The sequence below is a fragment of the Hyperoodon ampullatus genome (genome assembly GCF_949752795.1).
Source record: "Hyperoodon ampullatus genome assembly, chromosome: 12".
Lineage (NCBI taxonomy): Eukaryota > Metazoa > Chordata > Mammalia > Artiodactyla > Ziphiidae > Hyperoodon > Hyperoodon ampullatus.
The window spans coordinates 71,027,313-71,052,343 of NC_136925.1; the positions used below are offsets into that span (position 1 = coordinate 71,027,313).

General features: G+C 35.4%; 1 protein-coding gene across 1 annotated transcript in view; it reads left to right on the plus strand.

The window, feature by feature from the left end:
• Nucleotides 1–25,031, plus strand: part of ADGB (androglobin) — a gene marked incomplete at its 5' end in the record, with an annotated part of 145,298 nt that overhangs the window by 10,905 nt on the left and 109,362 nt on the right. Inside the window, 6 exons of the mRNA XM_079716363.1 lie at nt 3,169–3,325; nt 7,976–8,068; nt 11,401–11,472; nt 13,460–13,669; nt 21,364–21,503; nt 24,365–24,451. Of these exons, the coding sequence (XP_079572489.1) occupies nt 3,169–3,325; nt 7,976–8,068; nt 11,401–11,472; nt 13,460–13,669; nt 21,364–21,503; nt 24,365–24,451 (759 nt within the window). The remainder of the gene's footprint in view (nt 1–3,168; nt 3,326–7,975; nt 8,069–11,400; nt 11,473–13,459; nt 13,670–21,363; nt 21,504–24,364; nt 24,452–25,031) is intronic.

The window sequence follows — 25,031 nt, forward strand, 5'->3', positions numbered from 1 at the left end:
GCTTCCAGGGCATCACCCTCTACTGTGTTTTTCCTACCTCACTGTTTCTTAATGCTGCTGTAAGAAAACACCACAAACTCAGTTATTTAAAACAGTACAAGTGTATTATTTTGCAGTTCTGGAGGTCAGAAGTCCAAAATGGGTCTCACTGAGCTAACAAGTGTCAGCAGGGCTGCATTCCTTTCTGGAGGTTCAAGGAGAGAATCCATTTCTTTGCCTTTTCCAACCTTTTGAAGCTGCCCACCTTCCTTGGCTTGTGGTCTCCTTCCTCTGTCTTCAAAATCAGAAGTTTTGCATTTTTCTGTCTAGTCTTCAGGAGTCACGTCTCCCTCAGACATCTTCTGTCTCCTTCTTCCAATTTTGAGGACCCTTATGATTCCACTGAACCCACCCAGATAATCTGGGATAATCTCCCCATCTCAAGGTATTTAACTTAAAGATATCTACAAACTCTCTTTTACCATGGAAGGTAACATATCCACCGGTTCTGGGGATAAGGATATGGACATATTTGGGGGACCATTATTCTGTCTACCATACTCACTGACTGCTTTTCTCAGTTTTTTGGTTTTTTTCTTCTCTTTTAATATGGAGTACTAGGGCAGATATGTAGCTGTACTGATTAATAGAATATTGAAATGTTTTTATATTGATTTGTGAGTAGCCTTAACAATAACCTCACCAATAACCCTGATCCCCAGACTTTTCTGATTCTTGCCCTGGGTCCCTGACCCACCCTGAGGACCTTACATCCCCGACCCTACTACTTAAAGTAAAGAATAAATATCTGGCGAAGCTGGTGGCTTTGAAGACCATGATCCAAGATCATGGACGGTATCTATTTAGACCAGTCAATGCTCATTCCTTCCCAGTTGTTAGGCATTTTGAATAGCGCCCCTGGGACTGCCTCTTGTTTATGTATGATCATTTTCTTGGTGATTTCACCAAATCTTAAGAGTTTAGATATCATTGAAACGCTAATGACTCTCAAATTTTCACTTTTAGTCTATTTCTTTCTTCCAAACATCAGAATTCTGTATCTAACTACCTATTTAACATCTCCATGAATGTATGATAAACATCTAAAACACAACTCATTCAAAAGTGAAATGTTGCTTTATTGCCTACCTCAGTTTTGTCCCATCCCATAATTTTCCGTCTTTCAGGCAATATCAACTCAATATCTACTTGTTCTGCCTTTAAAATATACACAAGAGGGCTTCCCTGGTGGCGCAGTGGTTGAGAGTCCGCCTGCCGATGCAGGGGACACGGGTTTGTGCCCCGGTCCGGGAGGATCCCACATGCCGCGGAGCGGCTGGGCCCGTGAGCCATGGCCGCTGAGCCTGCGCGTCCGGAGCCTGCGCTCCGCAAGGGGAGAGGCCACAGCAGTGAGAGGCCCACGTAACGCAAAAAAATAAAAATAAAAAAATAAAATAAAATATACACGAGACTATTTCTTGCCTCCTCTACTGTTACCAACCTGGTCCAAATCACCGCCAGCTCTCACCTGTTGTTTCAATGCCTTCTAAGTTGTTGCTCTTGTCTTTTCTGAGCATAACCTTTTCTGAACATAGCCTTTTCTGAACATAGTCTTTTCTGAAAGTGATTATAAAATTTCAGTTATGTCATGTTATACCCCTGCTCAAAACCCTCCTTTGGTTTCCTGTCTCACTCAGACTAAAGACCCATGTGCTTCCCTTTGTTTAGATCAGCTTTATTATCTTTGCCCCTCCTGTTACCTCTCTGAAATCATCCCTTTTTAACCCCCTCTTCAGCCCCACTGATCTCATTATTCTTCTTCAAATAAGCTACGATGCTCTTCGCATCTGGAATACTATTCCTTGTTTGTGGAACATTCTTCCCACAGGTATCCACATAGCTTGATCCTTTATTTTCTTTCACTATTTACTTAAATATAACCCTATTATAGACACTTTCCATAACTACTGTATTAAAAATTGTGCAACTTAACTCTTCAGGTCCCCTTTCCTCTTTTATATTTCCCTTTAGCATTTTTCACTTTATAATATACCATTTATTTTACTCAATTTATGCTGTTTGTTTTGTGTCTCCACTGCTAGAGTATGAACTCAATAAGAGTAGAGATTTTAGTCTGTTTTTTTCACTGCTTATCCTGGGGTCTAGAGCAGGTTTCCAGCCTCACAAGTAGCTAAAAACTTGAATAATTAAGAAGATGACATTTTTAGATTTTACAATTCATAAAAATGTAGAAAAAGCAAGAGTTTTAGAGATAGGAAAACACCAATATACTCACAGTGAGAGTATAAAATAAGTCCAGCTTTTCTGCAGAAAATTACTCAAAATATATCACAAACTTTAAACCTGCATATATTTTGATTCAGTAAGTCTCCTTATTAAAATCTATCCTAAGGAAATAATAATGTATGCAAAGATTTGGCAACAAGGATAGCCATCACAGTCTTGTTTATAATTGTGAAAAATTTTTTAAATCAAAACCCTCAAATTTCCAAATATAGAAACTTAGTTAAATGAAAGACAATATTTCATACAATGGAAGATTATGCAATCATTCAATTAGTATTTAAACACTTATTGGCGTGGGAACTATCAACAATGTACTGATAAGTGGAAAAAAGCAATCTGTAAAAGAGAATATGATGAATGATGTCATTTTTGAGGAAAGATGTATATCCTTGTACAGTGATCTGAGAGGATGGATAATTTTTAACAATGTGGTTTCTAGAATGAGGTGAGTATGCCTTTCTTATTTATCTGACTTGTATTTCTTAATTTTCTTTTAAAAATGATGATCATATAGCACTTTTATATTTGGGAACATCCAAATTATATTTTCACTGATCTTCAAAAAGCAATCACTATTATACGTGTAAAGGATTTTCGTTGGGTCTGGTTTGTATATAAATATTCCCCTTCATGGCATCTTCTGTGTTTATGATGAATGTCCTGCCTTAATAAGTAGGGGCTAATGCTCAAAATTTGCTTACAGAGTAATCTCTGGGGTATTTCTGTCCTTAGAACCTTAACATGTGGAAGCTGTCCATCCACTGCATTGAAAAATATGTTTAACATGATTGCTAACCAGATAATTAAATTTACATCATGAAATTAATCCAGTATTTTACCTCAGAGATCTGAATGAAAACCACCTCCCCCCTCTGTCTCTAGTCAGTTCCCTTTTGGCAGTAATGTGCAACCCAGTGAACAGAAGAAGGGGAAATTTCCAATCTGGCCAGAATGGAGTGAGGCAGAAATAAATGCTGAAAAGTGGGATGCAGGCAAAGGTGCAAAAGAAAAGGACAAAACAGGGAAAAGCCCTGTACTTGTAAGTAGACTTGACTATGACTAGATTTCATTTTGGTGTGTAATTGTATAATGGAATAAGATTTGTTAACGTGTGCACGTGTTCCCTCTCCTCCACAGCCTCCACTCAAAAGAGAAATTTTGTCTTTGTCCGCCTTGCCTCCCCCATCCTACCTTGTCTTTCCAAGCCTTAGTCCTGAGCTTTGGTGAATCACATTTGAGTAAATGGGCAGAGAGAAAGGACCAAAGAGTCATAATGAAAGAAAGGGAAAATTGATAGAACAGGCTAGCAGGTGGATTTTGAACAGAATTGGGAACCAGACATTTAGAGATGGTGGTTTAGAAAATGAGAGGCCCCCACGAAACTGTGAGCTGTTATTTGGAGATTACAGGCAAGGTAAATTTTTAAGAGATGTTACTATAAGAATTGAATCCTTCTTAATATCTGCCCCCCAAGATATTTGGGTAAAAATCTAGGTTACTCTTCATTTACCTGTAACCTTTAAACATGTTGTGTCCCTGAGATTGGAGCTGAGAATGGGGTTCCTACATTTTCCAGTTATATTATTTTAGGTTCTTTTGCTTACTTAAAAATGTTTTTCTTCTAAAAACTTCTTTATAGAAGGTACCGGTCTGGGTTGCATTTTAAATATGACCCATTTATTTGGTGCAGTAATTCATTCAACAAAAGTACTTTTAAAACACAATACACGCAGAGGGAGGGGATATGGGGATATATGTATACGTATAGCTGATTCACTCTGTTATACAGCAAAAACTAACACACCATTGTAAAGTAATTATACTTCAATAAATATATTAAAAAAAGAAAACACAATACAATTTTCAAAACACAAACAAAATTGCCATAATGGCTAGGTTGAACTCTAGTGTCTTTATTTGCATAAAGCACTCTGAAATGGTACTTATTAGCATTTACATTTTGTTCACAAAATGCAGTCACCAACTGCATGATTCATATCAGTAATTTGTTTATAAAAGATACGCAATAATTATAACTAATTGCTGACACTGTTAGTATTTGAACAATTTCAAATAACAATATGTGAGGGAATGCATTCTTTGTACCATGCCTAAGGTGATTATGGAACTTTTAGATGCAAAGGACTTTTGAACTCTCTGGGTTCAAATGAAAATGGTCATATTCTACATATTTTATAGAAATTCAGATCTTATGGGGATTGTCTGTGAATTTTCATCAGCAAGATAGATTGTGTAAATCCTCAGTTGAGCAGCTGAGCTCTGGAAAAGATCCAGAGATGAGTCACTCCAAATTGTGAAGGATCAACGGGGAAGGGAAAAGCAGAAGTGCCTGAAAACTTTGAAATAAGAAATAGCATAAAAAACAACATTTTAAGGACCTTAGAATGCAAACATATCTTTATTGGATGACTATGAAAAATTCTTACAGATCTCTGGAAGGTCAGGTATCAAATTCTTGAACTTAATGTTATTGAAACAAGGGCAAGTCTGTTGGAAGAACATTTATTGGAGGAAAACCATTGAGACTGGAGCAGTAATAAGTGTGCTGGTCAAATGGACAGTTGATGTCCATTTCATTTGGGGTCAACATATAGGACTATTGCTGGCTGCTATATAAAACTGCATGATTTGGGAAGCATTAGCCCTACTCGTGCTGTGAACAGGGGCTATTCCAATAGGGGATGACACTTCAGAACCTTAACTAACACCCCATTCTGCCACCGCAGCTTTCACAAGGTAGGAGAGCACAGCTCAAGTCCTGGTTATTACGACGGTGCCGAGTGGTGCCATCTGGGATAGAACCTTGCTTTCCACCCCCAGTTCTGTTCCACGACCTCAGCATTCATGGCTCAGGAAGCAATAGTTTCCCCACTGGAGTGAGTCATGGACACTCCAAGCACTGTGACTGCATTTCTATGATATGGTGGCACATTAGCTCTGAGCCATGATTTGCAGCATCCATATTTTACCAGGATAAATTGCCTTAAGCATGTAACCATGGCAGTTATCCTTGGAATTTTACAAAGGCCACTTCTTTAGATGTGAGGCTAGTGATCAGGAAATCAGCTCAGATGCCCGACCCTTCCCTATAAGTTCAGCATTATGTCTCACTTCCCCAGCAAGAAAAGGATATGATGGGTGAACCAAATTAAGAAGTATATGATAAAGTACTGTAAGGTGGATGTAAGTAATATACCTAAAGCAAAATGACATGGAAAGATTACCATTAACAATATGAGGGGCTCAAATCCTGGAGAAAAGGGAATCACAATGGGATGAGCCCGACTATTTTTTTTCCTCAAAGACATTTATTAATTCAAGGCATGGAAATTAGAAAGCAAGCACAGAGTAGTGGCCTGGGGCTTATGTCAATTTTTCTTGGCTGAAGGGAAGGAGGATATTGTCTGGGACTGCCAAAGCAGCCAGACCTTGAACCCAAATCTCAGAGGTAACTACAGAGAAGTGATCTGTAAATTTTGCATACAATTTTATTTTGAGACATTTGTCTACCTCCTAAGCTGTGAGTGTGAAGCTTTTGCTGCTGAGCAAATGAGTAAAAAGCAGCAGCCTGGAAGCTTAATAATTGAGAAAAGATTTCAAGATGATAGGTAGAGAGTGGAATTCAATGTACACCAAGTGAAGGGGCCTTGATAAACACTCCAGACTTTTAGTTAGTGCCCCAACATGGCTACAGAATTCCACATTGAGTAAGAACAAACCAAAATCACACCAGTCCTGTCAAATCCTAAGACCCAGTGTTGATTAGGTCAAATTCATCTTGTGCTCTGCCTGTCAAAAGGGAATAAAATCCTCCTCTCTGGATGAAGACATCATCATTTAGAACGTGTATAAATTTTTATATCCAGCATATATCATACAATCAAAATTTACCAGACATGAAGAGAAATGGAACCAAGTGACTAAAAATCAAGAGGAAAAATCAGATAATAGAAACAAATCCAAAGGAAACTCTTTTGGAATTGTCAGATAGGGGACTTTAAAATTACTAAGTTAATATTTGCAGGGAAAAAAGCAATTTGAGAGAAACCCAGAAGTCTAGTACAGCTCCTGAAAAAACATCAGTTTGTCTTTTAAGGACTCATTCTTCTATCATTTTGACTAGATATTAGGGTGGCTTTATCTTCATTTGAATTATTCCAGTATCTTAAATTTGACAATAAACCACATGCTCCAGATACACATAGACACTTATTATGTTTAACGCTCAGACAATGCCCTAAAATATAACCTGTTTCTCCAGCCACACCAGCATTAGGGTAAACATATAATTATGATGAAAATCACAAAACAGTATATTTTCCCCTGTGCCTATTAACTGAGGTGAAATTTAATTACGTTTCTTTTTCCCATACAGATAATTTATGTTCCTTTAGCATTTTGTTTGTAATCCTAGAAATTGTCATGTTATTTCTTGTAAAGATCCCCCCATCCCCTACTATTTTATGAGCTATGAGAATTTTTACATAGCAGCTACCTGAAGTCTCTCTGACTTGCTAGACTGCTTGCATATGGATATCATTCTTTCTCCAGAACTCACTAATTGACCCATAGTTGGGGCTCAAAAATTAAAGAATTAATTGCGTTCTTGAGCATTTATCCCAGAAAAATGGAAATTCACATTCACACAAAAACCAGTAACCTATATACAAATGTTCATAGCAGCTTTATTAGTACTAGCCTCAAACTGGAAAGAGCCCAGATGGCCTTCGATGGGCAGGTGGTAAACAAACAAATATCCATAGCATGAAATATTACTCAGCAATAAACAAAAAACTATTGATACATGCAAAAACTTGAATGGATTGAATCTCCATGGAATTAGGCAGAGAGAGAAATAAAGCCAATCCAAAGGGTTATAGACTATATGGTGGGTTCCATTCACATAACATTACTGAAATGACAAAATTATAAACGTCAAGACTAACGATTGCCAAGTGGTAGGGACTAAGCACAGACTGGGGAGTTTGAAGGTGGGTGTGGCTATAAAAGGGCATAAGTAGGATCCTTGTGCTGATGGAAATGTTCTGTATATCTTGGCTGTGTCAGTGTCAGTATCCTGTTTGTGTTCTATAGTTTTGCAAGATGGTACCGCTGAAGAAATTGTGTAGCGAACATAGGAACTCTCTGTATTATTTCATGCAATGGCTTATGAATCACGATTATCTCAAAATAACAAGTTTAATTAAAACAATTAATAAATGAAAGTCAGATCAAAGGTACAAATTTCATTTACATATCACCTTTTTTATGATTCTAACTGAAAAATAAGTAAATACGTTTCAATCTTCTCTGCTCAGATTATAAAAAAACATTTTCAGTGGAAAATGTGGCCATATCTGGCCCATCCAAAATTGTTTCCCCACCATACCTAATTCACATTCCTGAGCCACTCATGCTTGTTTGGACTGCTTCCTCTGCAATCAAACTGCTACTCAGTAATCAAGGTTTCATTAATTAAATACAGTATTGTTAACTTCAGTATTCTCCAAGTACTGTATGAACTAGCTCTGAGAACAAACACACAAATTACTCTAAAAATGCTTATTTATTGATCAGATCAATGCACGTATTCATTTTTATTAGAATAGAGTTGTTTTTGTTTTATTAAAACTATATGGAGAAAATACTTAATACGTCTTTTATATAGCATTTTTTTGAAGACCCTGAAGGAAAGATTGAATTACCACCATCATTGAAAATTTATTCCTGGAAACGTCCACAGGATTTTTTATTTAATCAGGTAAGAGATATTTTTACTATTAGAATACGTATTAACTATGAGATATAATATCCTAGTTATGAAAATTTGCATTTTAAAAGCTGTTTAGGGTAATTTTTTCTTGGTATTTAGTAAGAAAAAGTAATTAGTTTTTGGACTTTAAATTAGAAATAAATATTTATTGATATAGTTTGTACTGGTTTCCAAGAGAATAATGAAATTTTGTTTAGGGCCTCAAGTGTCCTTCTTCTCTTCATGATGTCAAATTTTAACCTAAAATGTTGCAAAAAGTTATTCCTTAATTTCTGACAGACTTTCTCCTTTCTGCTTCTTACATGGTGTAGGTCTGTTTACTCTAGTGTTAATAAGCATTTATTTTCCAGCCCAAGAGATCTGCACTTGAATCTCTCTATCCCAGGAATTCTTGAATCATTTTCCAAGTGCCACTTTAATTTCTGAACCCCATGTGAATCACACTGACATGGACATCACCCAAGAAAACTTCATTTTAAATAGCACTTACGTACATTAAACTTTAGACCTACTGGTCTATCTTCCTAATTAATAGCTATGTTAGTTTGAATACATTTGGTATTTCCAAGGGTTTAATTATAACTAATGCCTTTTTTCCCTTCTTGAATCTCCCATTTTCATTTAATGCATAGAAAACCAGTAGACTAAATTAGTTATTTAATGCTAGTCAAAAGGTTATAATGAAGCTGATTCTTCTGTAATCATGGAATTCACTGCCTCTCTGTTTCTATGCCTAGTGATTTTATTTCTAAGAGTTTTAGCTTTTAGAAGCACTGTTACTAACACAGAAAATACAATTTATCTGTCATGCTTTTCAATTATTGTTATTAGTTAAGAAAGTCAGAAATCCTACATCCTAAATATTTATTAAAATGAGAAAATAAAAAGGTACATCTTTGTCCATCAGAGTATTTATTCAATGCCTCTCTGTAAGACATTTTAAATAAAATAAATCAAATTTACAAAAACCATATCTTTAAATTACTTGTAATGTTAGGTAACATTGAAATGAAGAATGCAAATTCTATGATGTTAATATAATGCACTTAATATTCATGTATTATTAATAACACTCAGGTTCTACTCAGTATAAGTGCAGAGTTTATATTCCATGCCAATGAAGGATATGAATTCCATGAAGTGAGTGTTGTAAGTTTGAATAAGTAGGAAAGTTTAATACCTTTTTCTCTTTTAGCATACCTTAGTTCTGGAAGATACACTTATACTAAAAATAAATTGATTCATTGTTGTTAATGACACTTCCACCTGTATTTATTGAAATGCTGCCATCCATCTCCTTACCTCTCCCCTCCCTCTTCACTGACTCCTTCTCTTGATCCATCACGCTGAAGTGTGAACCAGAACAGCCCAAACTGAAAGTCTAGCTAAGCAGGAAAGTTTTAGAATAGTGCTTGTCAAGTTTTAATGTATGAGACCACAGTGATAAATACATTTTACATTGAGAGTCATTAAATATGGACATATATAAAGTTTAGACAAAAATATTACAAAACAATAATGACCTTTCTATATGAAATTTACTCTATTTCATTATAGTCCATATATATAAAGATATATATATATATATATTCCTGACACATCTTATAGATATATCTATGTGTGTATATATATATGTATATAGTCCTGACCCATTAAATGATTTCATGAATCACTAAATAATTGCAACCCACAATTTAAAGAGCACTAGAAACATACCCCAGAACACTAAGTGAAATATGAAACCAAAGGACATGATTTAAGTCAAAGAGAAGCTAACTTATTAAAAAACTTAAAAGCCTAAATTGAAGATATCAGAGTCAACATGGACCATTCCAACCAAGGGGGTTCACAAGCCCTAAGAGCAGAGAGAATAATCAGACTTGTTTATTTCTGAGAACCAGATATTGGTGGCCCAGGTCCTTCAATATTGATTATATTAAACAGATGTAAGATGTCAAAAACTTTGTCTTGCCCCAGGTATAGGTGTAGGGGATAAAGATGCTAAAATACCATTGCAGAGACCTCTGTCTTAATAGTTGTTGTCTTTTAGAAACTGTCAGTTCCTCCTTTTCATTTGTCAGCAGGTGACTATTAAGTCTAACCCATCAAACCTTAGATATCTAACACATATTTAATCTACAGTCAATTTTAATGAATTTGGTACATACTGAAAGGTATAGGCATTTTAGAAGTGTTGCATCACAATCAGACAAATCAGAATAATAAATATATATATAAACATAAAGTTATATATATGTAATTTTATAAATTATATAAATTATGTTTATAAATTATGAACATAAGAGTCAATTCAGGCCTTCAAGGTAGTTTTAGGTAAATTTTTCTCAGACATATAAAAATATTTTATTGAGTTTTCAAGATGCTAGTTATACAGATGATTGAAAGTAATTGATGGCATTAGTTTCTATAAAAATCTAGTTTGGGGGCTCCCCTGGTGGTGCAGTGGTTGAGAGTCCGCCTGCTGATGCAGGGGACACGGGTTCGTGCCCTGGTCCGGGAAGATCCCACATGCCGTGGAGCAGCTGGGCCCGTGAGCCATGGCCGCTGAGCCTGCGCGTCCGGAGCCTGTGCTCCTCAATGGGAGAGGCCACAACAGTGAGAGGCCCGTGTACTGCAAAACAAAACAAAAAATCTAGTTTGCTAATCAAAGCAACTTTCATTTTATTTTGATGTTAAATATATAAGGTTGATATTAATTGTAACTAATTTTAAAAACTGTTACAAGTCATATTTTGGTCTAAATATAAAAGCTGGTCTAAATATAAAAGCAAACTTAGATATATACCAATTAATTAATGACCACCATATTAACTTTAAAAGACATAACAATATTTAAAGTTTAGCAAGATTTTAAAAAGCTGTCTCAACTAATATTTTTTATCCAAGATGAAGACATTTTTCTACCCACCAGATGTTAACTAAGTTTCAGGTTTAACTTGAGTGGTTAATTTAAATTTCAAATCAGGTTTTAAACTCTCAGTTTGTGAGTTTATGCATGCTAAATTTATCTGCATATGTTATATCTTACAACATTTTATTATATGTTAAAATACTGTATTTGATAGGTATTACATTATTAAATTAATGTCAACTACAGCTCTAACAGGGTTATCTTACAGAATAATATGCTTATTTTTTATTTCTTCTAATTCCTCTGGTTGTGAGAAATGAAATCGAGTTTGGCCTGTTTACAGCACATGAAACTGTTTCATTAAGCTACATTTCTTTACTTTTCCTAAATAGTAATCTCTCTCTCTCTATATATATATATATATATATATTTTTTTTTTTTTTTTCAGGCTCCAGTGGTTGTGAAAAATGAAATCCTGTTTGACTTGTTTTCAGCAAATGAGCATTTACTCTGCAGTGAGGTAAATAGGGGGGTATCAACCTAAGAAAAGCCTGGCTGCAGAATGCCTTTGGGACCCGCCCTTAAGCATTTCCCAGTCGGTCAATTTCAGTGCTGTCTTGCTCACCTTTAAGTTCTGGTGTAACTGAATATTTCATAAGCCAGACACTCAAAGAGGAAGGGAAGGCTCTTTGAGTAGAGAGAGAACAGGTGGGGGAGATGTTAATATTAGCACTGCTTATGCCCCTGTTCTCCCGCCCATGGACCAGGGTAGCCCAGTACACACCATCTAGGCATTTCTCCTCCGGATCCATGTGCCTAGCAATTGACATAAAGTTGTTGCCAGTCTGGCCCTACATCATGTCCAAGAGTAGGGTGTTCGGTGTTGTTTGACTTGCTAATGTGGAGAAATCGGGGTGCAGCTCAAATGCAACACCTCATTGAAACAAACCAGATTTTCAGTGCAGCACTCTTACAGCATGTGGGAACACACCTCCCCTCTCTCCACCCGGAGTTCTATCCATCAGAAGCAGACCTGTTCCACTCCCCTAAGGTAGTTACATTAGAAACAGGCTTTTTGGTTATTTTCTCCTAAGGTCCAGTCAGAGGAGTGGGGCATAGTCATTATCCATTTAAACATTTTGTCTTTCTGATCTTTAATATCTTGACCGATATTAAAATCAAAATATTTTTTCTTCAGCCAGGTTGTACTGATTAGTATAAAATTATCTCTGAATTGTTTTATATTTTATAGTTTAGTCTAAAATATGCTTATTTTATGAATTCTAAACCTACATAGACTTTAGCATATCATTTTTCAAGGGAAGTTTAAAATACTTATGTATTGAAATATAGTAGATTTACAATGTTGTCTTAATTTCTGTGGTACAGCAAAGTGATTCAGTTTTATATATATATATATATATATATATATATATATATATATATATATATATATATATATTCTTTTTTATATTCTTTTCCATTATGGTTTATCACAGGATATTGAATATAGTTCCCTGTGCTATACAGTAGGACCTTGTTGTTTATCCATTCTGTATATAATAGTTTGCATCTGCTAAGCCCAAACTCCTACTCCATCCTTCCCTCATCCTCCTCCCCCTTGGCAACCACTAGTCTGTTCTCCATGTCTGTGAGCCTGTTTCTGTTTCGCAGATAGGTTCGTTTGTGTCATATTTTAGATTCCACAAAGGAAGTATAAAATAATTCTGTAGTAAAATCTCCAGGTATACAGGAGGATATCTGATTTGTCTTTTTCAACTTAACCAAACTTTAAGAAATTTTCTAGATAACCAAATTAAGGAAAACATAAATCTTATGATGTTAGTCTCAAGTATTTAATCTCCTTACGAACCAGGCAGTAAAACATACTCTGAAGTTCAACTCTCCACTGTGCCTTGCTGCCTGTTGAAAACCCTGCGGTTGGGAGTTTTACTTGGAGCACTTCTGCATCTGCAGATCAACACATGAATATGAGACTTAGAGTAGAGTTAAGTGTGTGTGTAATTTTAATTCTTTCCCATGTCTTGTTGCTTGTCTAATTGGCTTTATAGACTTAAAGGGATCATTTCCTTCTCAAACTTCTCAACATTTACGGAAGAGTAGCTCAATCCTTTATATAATGTTAATTCCAAAATAAAATCATCATTGCTCTCAGAAACATTCAGTCTCCCTCTCTCCTCCCTCCTTTTCTGTCACACACATGCACACAACTAAAATGGAGGTCAATGTCAAATCACTGACAGTTTACTCTGGAAGACAGCTCTTAGCTAAGACTTTTTAGCTTGTACTGTGACTATATTTTTTGAAAACAAAAGCAAGATCTATGACCATTCTGTAGGTCAGAAATCAAAATGTGGGGTATACTACATGTAGAATCTAACATTACCACTGGAAGTAGATTTTCAACTGTTCTCCCCACCCCCTTTCAAATTACAGTGCCAACAACTGAAAAATAACTAATGAACACTACTGGTTTTTATCTCTAGCTGATGAGATGGATTATCAGCGAAATCTATGCCATGTGGAAGATATTCAATGGGGATGCTTTGAACAATTATTTTAAAGGGACTGCAGGGGAACCTCCTCTTCTGGTCTGGAAGCCCTGGGAACACATTTACTCTCTGTGCAAGGCTGTGAAGGGTCACATTCCCTTGTTCAATAGCTATGGAAAGTATGTTGTGAAACTTTACTGGATGGTAAGTTTGTGTTCACATGCATTAAAAATTTGTGTGTCTCTCATATTGAAATATAGTTTTCTTACATGCCGATAATGAAGCTAGTAGAAGATGAGGCAGTTTATGAAGGCTATCAGCTGAGTACCTACTGGGGGGATGTTCTGCATATGTAATTTGAGATTAAAAACAACACAGTTGTATCCCCTGTGATGCCAGTCCCCTGTGCTTTTTAAACTGATGCTGCGAGGACCATGGAGGGGTGGCCCTCAGCTGCCTCACCCCTCCCAGGTAGGCGGGCTGGGTAGGCAGGTGGACGCACAGGGCTTTCACCTCTTTGATGTGGTATCAGGGTCATGGGCAGGAGAGAGAGCTTGAGCTTGAGCATGGTCCAGTCCTCTCTTGGTATATGCTACTGACAGGCCTGATCTGATCCATTTTTTGTCCTGAACTTGAGATGTGTTTTAGTGTTAGCAAATCTCACTCTGACACAGGAAGTATTTTACCTCTGCCTGAAAAGAAGCAAATGGGATAGTAAGAAGCACAAATAGAAAACTCAAAACCTCTTAGCTAATACGGCAAAGTAGACTCACACCACATTTAGCAACGCTAGGTTACATTAAACACCTTTGGGTTCTTAATGGTGGAATGAATGCTCTTTTCTAAAGGCCCAGAGTCACAGGCAGGCCCAGCTACATGATTTGTAGAGCCTTTTGTTCAAACATTGTTAAGGATTTCAAGACAGTGATATCAGCACTTTAAACAAAGCATGAGGGCCTTCTGAGTGTGGGCCTCCCTGTGACTGCCACAGGTCACATACCCATGAAGTTGGTCCTGGCCATGGAGAAAGAATCTTTTTGAACATTTGAGGGCATGAGGAAAGGGGATCATTCCATTCTGTATTTCTGAGAACATGACTTTTTCCTTAATGAGCCAGAGCCATCTGTCTTCCTGGGATGGGGACTGTTGAAAGGCCAATGCTTAGGGATGAATAGGATCACCACAGTGGGAAGGTAAAGAAGGTAATCTTAGCCTCTGATACCCAAAGTAGGAGTTGTGTTGTTTTTGATAGTCACAGAAAGACCTTGAAAGTCAAAACGTTGTTAGGAGAGCACATAACTTCCTAATTTCCTTTATCTTCTCTGTTTACCAGTCAGGAGGCAGGTTTGGCGGAGTAGACTTTAGAGTATTAAGTGTGTTTGGAGGGGTGAGAGGGAAGATATGGCTTTAAGAGTGTGGTACACAGAGGACAGCGTAAGGTTGTGGAAGGAAAGTAAACGCGGGAGGAGTGACGAGGTCGGATGCCTGGGTGTTCGGCTCCACTTCTGCACATTTGCCTAAACTTGAGGTGGGATGAAGTTCAAAATTATTAAGACTTTTAAAACAGCATAAGCAGAACATTAAACCAAGCCTGTTAGTTTCTCCCCCATCACCCTCCTCTCTCTCTGCTTCCTGACATCCTTCCTTCTTTTCCAATTTCCTCCTGGATAGGGGTTGACGTTTATTAACACTATATTCCATTTTGCAAAGAATATGTGATTTATTTGTCTTTAACTGTACTGCTTCCTCGGAAACCCAAACCTACTTAGATTTTTACACCAGCATATTGTTTCTTCTGTAAAAGTTTTTCCATTTTTTCCAGTTTGGATTGTAAGTAAATAGCCTCAAGTTTCTTTGACATCAATCAAAAATTTATTGGGTAGCATAAAAAGCAGTATTATAAAACAGAGAAGTTTTCTCTCTTCCTTCACCTGGCAGTGATAACACTGCTACTGGGCCACATGTGGTCTCCTCAGGTGCTTTTCAATGTCAGCATTCCTTGGGCTCCTTGAAAGAAGCAATTAAGTTATTGCTCTCCACTTCAGATATGTATTGCTCTTGGCAGCCTTTCTCTGAGTGCTTTCATTTATCTCTGAATAAACAGAGAAACTCACACCTTGAGACCAATACTTTTCCCCTGTTGCCATCTGTCTATCCATATAAAAAACATATTATCTTTTATTTCTGATTAACCTTTGTTAATTAACTTATTAAGTGCTTAACTTTTTAAGCACTATATTATCATAGAATTCAGTTTCTCAAACTGTGGGGTGCAGAACACACCAGCATCAACATCACCTATCATGTTTCCCATACCCCCCACCCCACAGTCTCTGGGCAGAGCCTGCAGTCAGCATTTGAAACAGGCTCTCTCCCACCCAGTGACATTTAGTTCTTTAAACAGTGTTTTCAAGGTATATGACATGACAAATTATTTTTCCATCATTCAATTACATTTTTCCAAAATGGAAATGTTTTTGTTCTCAGTTCATTATTATTAGCATTACATATGCTTTTATTTAAAAAATTCAAACATTATTAAAATGTTTAAATTAGCCAGTGGAAGTTCCCTATGACTCTACCTACCCAGACAATCATAGTAAATGATTTCTGTATATCCTCCTAAACTTTTTCTTACAAATATATGTAAACCTACTATATATAATCTATACTGGCAGTAAGATCATACAGTACTCATCATTCTGTATTTTTTTCCCAATCATGGACATTCTTTATGCTAATATTTATTGATCTACCTTGCACTCCATTGTTTAAAGATGACAATAGCTATAGTTGACCTTTGAATAACATAGGTTTGAACTGCCCAGGTCGACCTATAAGTGTATTTTTTTCAATAAATACAGCACTATGGTTATGATCTGCCCTTGGTTGAATCCTCAGATAAGGAGGGTCAACTATGGGACCTGAGTATCCCCAGATTTTGGTATATGTGGCTGATTCTGGAACCAGTCCCCCCCAGATACCAAGAGATGACTCAATACGTATTTTGCTAATTTCATATTGACAGACATTTAAGTTATGACCAGTGTTTTACCAATACAAACAATGCTCTAAAATAGCATCTTCATGTATATAATTTTTCCCATTTGTGTGACCTTTCTCAGCTTTCTGCATGTGTAATTTTTCTGTCAAAATATATGCAAATTCTTAATTTTGATAAGTATATCCAAGTTACTCTTGTATTTTAATTTGTGTGTAATTTATATTTAATACAATTGGGTCTTGTCCACAATTTTGTCTACTCTGTTACTTCTGTTACATTTTATATATTTCCTTTTTCTGTCCTCTTATTCATTTCCTGAACATTCTGTAGGATTCCATTTTGTTTATCTCTGGTGTTTTATTTTTTTTAACTATAGTTATTTACAATATTGTATTAGTTTCAGGTGTATAGCAAAGTGATTCATTTATATATGTATATATATTTTTTTTCAGATTCTTTTCCATTATAGGTATTGAAGATTTTGAATATAGTTCCCTGTGCTACACAGTAAATCATTGTTATCTATTTTATATATAGTAGTGTGTATCTGTTAATCTCATCCTCCTAATTTATCCCTCCCCCTGTTCCTCTTTGTTAACCATAAATTTATTTTCTATGTCTGTATGTTTCTGTTTTGTAAATAGATTCATTTGTATTATTTTTTAGATTCCACATACAAGTGATCTCATATAATATTGGTCTTTCTCTGTCTGATTTACTTCATTTAGTATGATAATCTCTAGGTCTATCCATGTTGCTGCAAATGGCATTATTTCATTTTTTATGGCTGATTAATATTCCATTGTATATATGTACCACATCTTCTTTATCCATTCATCTGTTGATGGACATTTAGGTTGCTTCCCTATCTTGGCTATTGTAAATAATGCTGCTATGAACATTGGAGTGCATGTATTATATCTTTTAGAATTAGTATCCCTAGTGTTTTTGAGTATATCTCTTTGTATAAATTTTTTTGTAGTGCTGGCTCTAGGGATTAAAATATGCATGCATAGCTTATCACAGTCCACTAATATCAACATTTTACCTCTTAAATTGGAATATAACTGCCACCTTTTAGGCCCCTTTACACCCCTCCCTCTTTAGTATCATTGTCTTAAATGTTTCTTGAACATATATTGAGACCCTCATGAAAAATTTTGCTTTTAAATGTCAAAAATAATTTTAAAATATCAAGAGGAAGCTAATACTCTATCATTTAGCAATGTGCTTACTCTTTCCTTTGCTCTTTCTTCATTCCTAATGTTCCATTTTCTTTTTTTCTTTTTTTGCCTTTGAAGAATTTCCTTTTGCCACTCTTTTTGAGCCAGTCTCCTGGTGACAAATTATTTTATCTTTCCTTTACCTAAAAATGTTTTTGTTTCACTTTTATTCCTAAAGAATTTTTTCACTCAGTACAGAATTCAGGGTTGACAGTTTATTTCTTTCCGCATCGTGTGCTACTTTCTTCAGGCCTCTGTGGTTTCTGGGGAGCAATGTGCTGTTCTCCTATAGGTAATGTGTCTTTTCTCATTGGCTGCTTTCAGGCTTTTTACTTTGTCTTGTTTTTAAGGATTTTGATTTTAACGTGTAGATTTCTGGGTGTAGATTTCTTTGGAATTATCCTGTTTTGGGTATTCTAAGCTCCATAAATCTGTAAGATTATGTTTTATGATAAATTTGGGAAGTTTTCAGCCATTATTCCTTCAAACCTACTTCAGCCCTACATTCTTTGTCCCTCTTTTTTTTTGGACTGCAATGACATGAATGTTATGTATATTTGCATTGTCTTACAGGACCCTGAGGCTCATATTATTTTTTCAATCTGTATCTCCCTTATCGCTCATAATTTCTATTGATATAACTTGCAGTTCACTAATTTCTGTCATTTGCATTCTGCTATTAAGGGGTTTGTTTGTTTATTGTTTAATTTTATATTCAAAATTACTATTTTTTCCTCTTTTATATTTTCTATTTCTTTGCTGAGATTTTCTATTTTTCATTTGTTTCAAGAGTGTTCATAATTACTTGTTGGAGCATTTTTATAATAGCATATTTACAGTTCCTACCTAAAAATTACAACCTCTCTATTATCTTGATTTTGTGGTCTGTAGATTGTAATTTCTCATTGAAATTGAGATGTTCCTGAGTTTTGGTATGATGAGAAATTTTGGACAGTTTCCTGGACATTATTTGTGTTATGTCTTATGACTGTGGTTTCTAATTAAAATTTCTATTTTAGCAAGTAGTCAGCCTGTTTAGATTTGGAATGCACACCCTGGATCACTTTTGTGGGCTTTGTTTCAAATCTCAATTTAGTTTGTAACACCTGTATAGTGCTATTCTGTTACCCAGAGGACAAGACTCCATCCCACAATCTCCTTATCACCACCTGAGGTGGAAGTGTGCTTCATTACTGCATGGGTAAGGTGTGGAAATAAGAGTTCCTCCAATAGGTTCAACCAGGCCAGGCACCTCCTCTTTACTGCAGGAGGAGGATGGAAGTCAGTTCTTCCCACTGACTCTTCTGGGGAGAGAAACTGCTTTGTTTACTTCAGAGCAAGTGAAGAAGTCAGAGCTCTGTCCCGAGTGGGAAGGCACCACCTATTACTGCAGTAGAAGTAGGGAAGCAAAGTCAGAATTCCATACCATTCATATAATTATGACCATTCAGGTTTTTGCTGAAATCTCTGTCCACTGATTACTCTTTTCTTGATCTTTTGTAATTGTGATTTGAACTATTATTTATAAAACAAATTTTTTATTTTCCTTTCAGGGTGGTCATAGGAGGAAGAGGGTATAAATATATGTAGCCATTAGTTATTGTGACCTGGAATTGAAGTATGGAAAATAATAAAATTTGAACATGACTGTATTCTAAAGTACCTTTTATTAATCTATGTTTATCTTAACAAAAAGGTATCTTTCTTTAGAAGCATTCTATAATTAAACATTTTGATGGTCTTTTAAAATTATGTGGCACTAACACAGTAAACTCAGTAAAAATGTCCAATATACATCATTTACATGCAGTGACAACAAATTACCAAATGCAATAATAATTCAATGCCCTATGATGAGGTTTCAAAAATTATTTGTGTTTATATATACACAACATTTCATTTACCCATAAACTTAAAGGAGGCAACTAACCAATGTATTAATATCAGTGAAAATTATTATAACCTTAGTCAAATTATGTTTTAGATATGTAATGTTGAACATTCATCCTTGTGTATTTTTATGTAACAGCTTTATTGAGATACAATCCACGTACCATACAATTCACCCATGTAAAGTATACAGTTCAACAGTGTTTAGCAATCAAAGCATTCTGTATTGAAATATGTAATCACTGATCAGCTGGAAACAGATGATACTTGTTAAACTGGTATAACAAAGTTCTTATGGCTACTTAAAACCTTTCCTTTGTGGGAATCCAGATAGCCCCTGTGAAATTTTTTTTCTGAAAATCAAAGTGTAAGAAGGGAACTACTATTGCTATTTTTTACTGTCGTAAAATATACATAACATTTAGTATTTTAAGCATTATAAATGTACAATTTAGAGACAGTATGTATTTTTACAATGCTGTGCAATCATCACCACTATTTATTTTCACATTTTCATCATCCCAAATAGAAATTCTGCATCCATTAAACAATATTTTCTCATTCCCCTCTCCTCCAGGCCCTGGTGGCCTCTGTTATACTTTTTGTCTCTATAAATTAGATTTTTCCTGGTACTTCATGTAAGAGGAATCATACAATATTTGTCTTTTTGTATCTGGCTTATTTCACTGTGTATTCTTCTGGGTCCTTTCACTTAAAATTAGAAGAGAGAGTAGCTAAACACCTGTGACTTTAAACCTGTTTTGCCCTACATCATCCATAAGGAAATAAAGAAAAAGTCATATAACCACTAAATAAGGCAGTATGAGTTCAGTTACAGGTGTCATAAAAAGAAAGCATTTTTCACCCTATTGTTCCTATCTACATGGGAAAATTATACTGTTCCTTGAATCTTGAGTTCAAATGTCACCTTTTTGTGAGGACATCCCCCAAGCAAAACTAGTCACACTTTCCTTTCTGGTCCTAGAGCATTTTAAAAGTATTACATTTTATATTTGCCTATATGCCTTCCCTCACTAGTCTGTAAGCAATTCAATGGTATAGATATAAGCAATGTGTTACAGATCTTTGGGTTCACAATGCTTGCATCACTGCTGAAATATTTCTTGGGGGAAGAAATGAATTCAAACTAAAATTTCACATGTAAAACTAAAGTTTAAAAAAATATTTGAGTTCACAATCATTAATTTTATCGTTTACCTCAAGTTTTTAATAATGAAATAATATGTATACAGGTAAGTATATAATGATTTTATTAAATAAATTATTAATTAGCTTTATGTTAAAAAATAGATCTTTAAACAGGAGTAGGAGTAATATGGTAATTGGAAGTATAAGATCACTGAGGATATAAGGATAAAAAATAATTACTAAAGTTACATTTGCAGAATTTGCATTATGACTGTATTAAGTTATTTAATCATGTCCAAACTTTCCATGATTGTGTGGTATTTTGGTTTTGCTATTTGAAACACTTCATCTTACTGCATTATGTAGGATGGGGCACCCTAGAATATGCCAAAAGACCTCATAAATAATCATACTATTGATATAGATATAGGCATGCTATAATTACATTTAATAAAATAATAAGCTAAAATGCTCAGACAGAGTAGTATTGAATGCCAGTATGTCAGTCATTAGATGTAAGACGCTAAAATAAAATTATAAAACAGTAAATAATAATGTCAGCAGTGTACAATAATGTATGAGAAAAAATAGTGTTAATCACTGATAATATATTCCTTTCTTCTCATCTTTAGGGTTGCTGGAGAAAGATAACTATTGATGACTTTCTGCCTTTTGATGAAGAAAACAATCTATTGCTTCCAGCTACAACCTGTGAATTTGAACTTTGGCCAATGCTTTTGTCTAAAGCTATCATTAAGCTGGCAAGTGTGGAGTAAGTAGAATAAAATATTATCACCCACTTGTATAAAAACAAAAAGGCAAACAACAGCAACGACAACTATACATCTGTATTGCATAGCTTTATTTTTCAAAAACTCAATTTTAAGAAGCCTTTTCTCCAAGCAATGTAAACTTTCTAATATAAAAATAAATATGCCAAAGCCACTGATTTGAAATATTGCATTAGCCCACAATAAGACAAAATTCCTCCAAGAAAAATACTAAAAACTTATTCTACATCCACTGTTTCCTTATATTGAATGGAAAGTCAGTCATGGAAAATTAATCTTCAGCTTAATGAGAGAAAGAAGTTGTTTTGTAGGGGAAAATATTGGTTCATGTAAATACTGAATAATGTATACTGGAATCCAGTTAAAGTTTTAGGCTCTGTATATGCAGCAATCATTTACTAATCTTGAAGCCCTGAACTCTTCTGAAGGATGTCATCATGCTCCTCATACTTTTGGTAACATTGTTCCTTTTTATTCATTCAGGATGAAAACTACTCATGTTTCTTTCAATATTCTTGTGAAATCTGCTTGTGTCTTATATTCCTGCATGACTTGTGAACCAACATGTATGAGACATGTCTGCTATGTTTATTCTCTTAGCTTCCACTTGCAGAGACCTGTGGTCCTTCTGTTCTGGCCTGAATGGTGCAAAAAAGCTTTGATGCCTGACTTGCAAATGCATGGCAACTGTGTGTCTGCTCAGTGGGAGAATTCTCACACACAGTGCACCAGCTTGAATTTGCCACCCTTCCCCCTCCTGCAGTGTGTCACAGCCGCTCCTTTAAGAGGCCACTCCAGCCATTTGCTCAAAGCTCAGCCCCCTCCCCTTCTATTATTACACATAGCACTGTCAGTCAGTAGCCTGGTCTGATTTTTTGTGGATTTTCATTTAGCTCAGCTTCCTTTTCTTCTCCCAAAGCCACACAATGAAAACAACCCCTCCTACTGCCATCCTTTTCATCTCTCTTTTCTCTTACCAACCCTCAATTTTCTATTGGAAATTCCTTTTACCCAGCTTGCAACCCTTAATTTCAATCATTTTTAAAAGCTCAGCTCAGATCATTTTAGGTAGCTGAATACTACCAGGTATTCAAAATGGTGACAACTATGTTTGTTTATTTTTGAAAGAAAATAATGTTCCTAATTCTCAGACCTAACTTGAAGTTCTGAGAATTAGAGCCGCAAGGCCAGTGAAGCAGTAAATGTGTGACCTGGATAATTGGAGTAGCATTTTATCTTTCTTAAAGCTACAGTTCAGTAGAGTTTTGTAGCAACTTGAGTAATAGAATTATTGTTATTTTTGAAAAATAAACAAATACAACTTGAAAGTAAAGGACCAGACTTAATGTAAGACATTTCTTAAGCTTACCAGTGGAAATCACTACATGGTCCAATTTATATTCGTCCAAAAGTTTTTCTCAGATTTTATAGTAGATAGTAAATATTTTATGTGAGTTTTAGCTTTCTACATTAAAAAATTAATATTTAGTAGTTATTTAAATACCACTATGAAATACACAAGGAAAAAGAGTTACTTTTATGGGGTTTGCACAGTCACATCCTGAATATTAATACGATTATTCAAAGAGGAGTTCAGACTGTGAATTATCCCACTAGATATTAGTTATCTTTGAGATATGTAGACATATCACAATTTATAATCTGTAAACAAGAAGCCAATGTAAATTTTTAAATGATGGAGCATGTGACTAAGATAGTAAGATTTCTTTCTGAAGAAAAAGACATGTATGCCGGTCAATACCATCAGTCATCACTGTTGGCATAAGGTGGACTGAAGCTCTGATTCCTGAGCAAAACATAGATATGGCATTTGTGTGTGTTAATGAAAATAGACTAATCACTTCAGAAAAAAAAATTTAACAAAAGGATTAAAATGAGAAGAGCAATATTTGATCAATCACAGCCTCATTTGACTTTATGCTATGGTGGCAGATCCACTCGTTTGTACAGGATAGAATGGATGTTTCTGGTTCTCTGAAATTCTCTAAGGATTTTATTAAAGATGTCTGGTGCTCATCTTGTCCTGCCATGTGTGAGACTGACTTAACACAGCCTCATAGGAATCTTAGAATAATTACCGAAACTAGAAAGATGAAGGACACTGCCCTATTTTTAAAAGACCATGATAATATATTGAACATATAGAATAGATTATATATCATCTATATACATTTCCCGATATATAATATGTATGGATATGTTTATGTATATGACGTTAATGCTTTATATGTATGACATTTTAAAATAAAGCTTGTGGGCTTCCCTGGAGGCACAGAGGTTAAGAATCCGCCTGCCAATGCAGGGAACATGGGTTCGAGCCCTGGTCTGGGAAGATCCCACATGCCTCGGAGCAATTAAGCCCGTGCGCCACAGCTACTGAGCCTGCACTCCAGAACCAGTGAGCCACAACTACTGAAGCCCGCGCACCTAGAGCCTGAGCTCTGCAACAAAAGAAGCCACCGCATTGAGAAGCCCGAGCACCACATCGAAGAGTAGCCCCCACTCGCCGCAACTAGAGAAAGCCCACACACAGCAACGAAGACCCAACGCAGACATAAATAAAATAAAATACATTTATAAAATAAAGCTTGTAAGCATGTTTTGTAATAGATATTAAATTTTATCATTGGATCTATTTAAGTGCCTTATCAAAACAAGTCATCTGACTGTTGGAAAAGTGTATTCTTGTGCTCTAATGTATAACCAGTAGGACCCCTACATTTATTATTATATCACTGATTATTAGAGATTCCTGTTTTTTATAGACCTCTGTCTGTTTTCAAATGTTATTGACCATACTATTGTGCATTTTCTTTTTTAGCATCCATGTAGCAGAGAGGAGAGAACTGGGAGAGTTCACAGTGATTCACGCACTCACAGGATGGTTACCAGAAGTCATTTCTCTCCAGTATGTTTGACCATTAAGTAACTCATATATTTTTTTTATCTCTTCCTCAGTAAGGTTTCTTTAACTCAAATATTCTAAGTCTTTAAGAAAATTTTAAAATTTTTCACATTTTACAAAATGTTTGGAGAATAACATGTTATAGTATTATAAAAAATTCCTTGAGAATACCAGGATAAATTCTGTTTCCTTATATATAGTAAATTTAATCCTTAAATATCTGAATTACAAATATTAAAACAATGTTAATTATTTATTATAAAATATTTACAGGTGTCCCTTTCTACTTATACACTTATTCAATACAGAAAAGTACAAGCGACTTTTAATTAGCTACCCATACTAGGGAGTGAATAATATTAAAATGCCTATTAGGCCTTAAGCACTTTAATATATTATTCTAATTAACACCCACAGTCCTGAAAAGATTATCTTATTTAATTATCCATATGACCCTATCAGCTAGGTGTTATATGTCATTAGAAATGAGAAAACTGAAGCTCAGAGTGGTTGAATTCCCTAAAGCTGTGTACATTGTACCTGGAGGTAATATTTGAATATAAATCTTTCTGGGTCCAAAGCC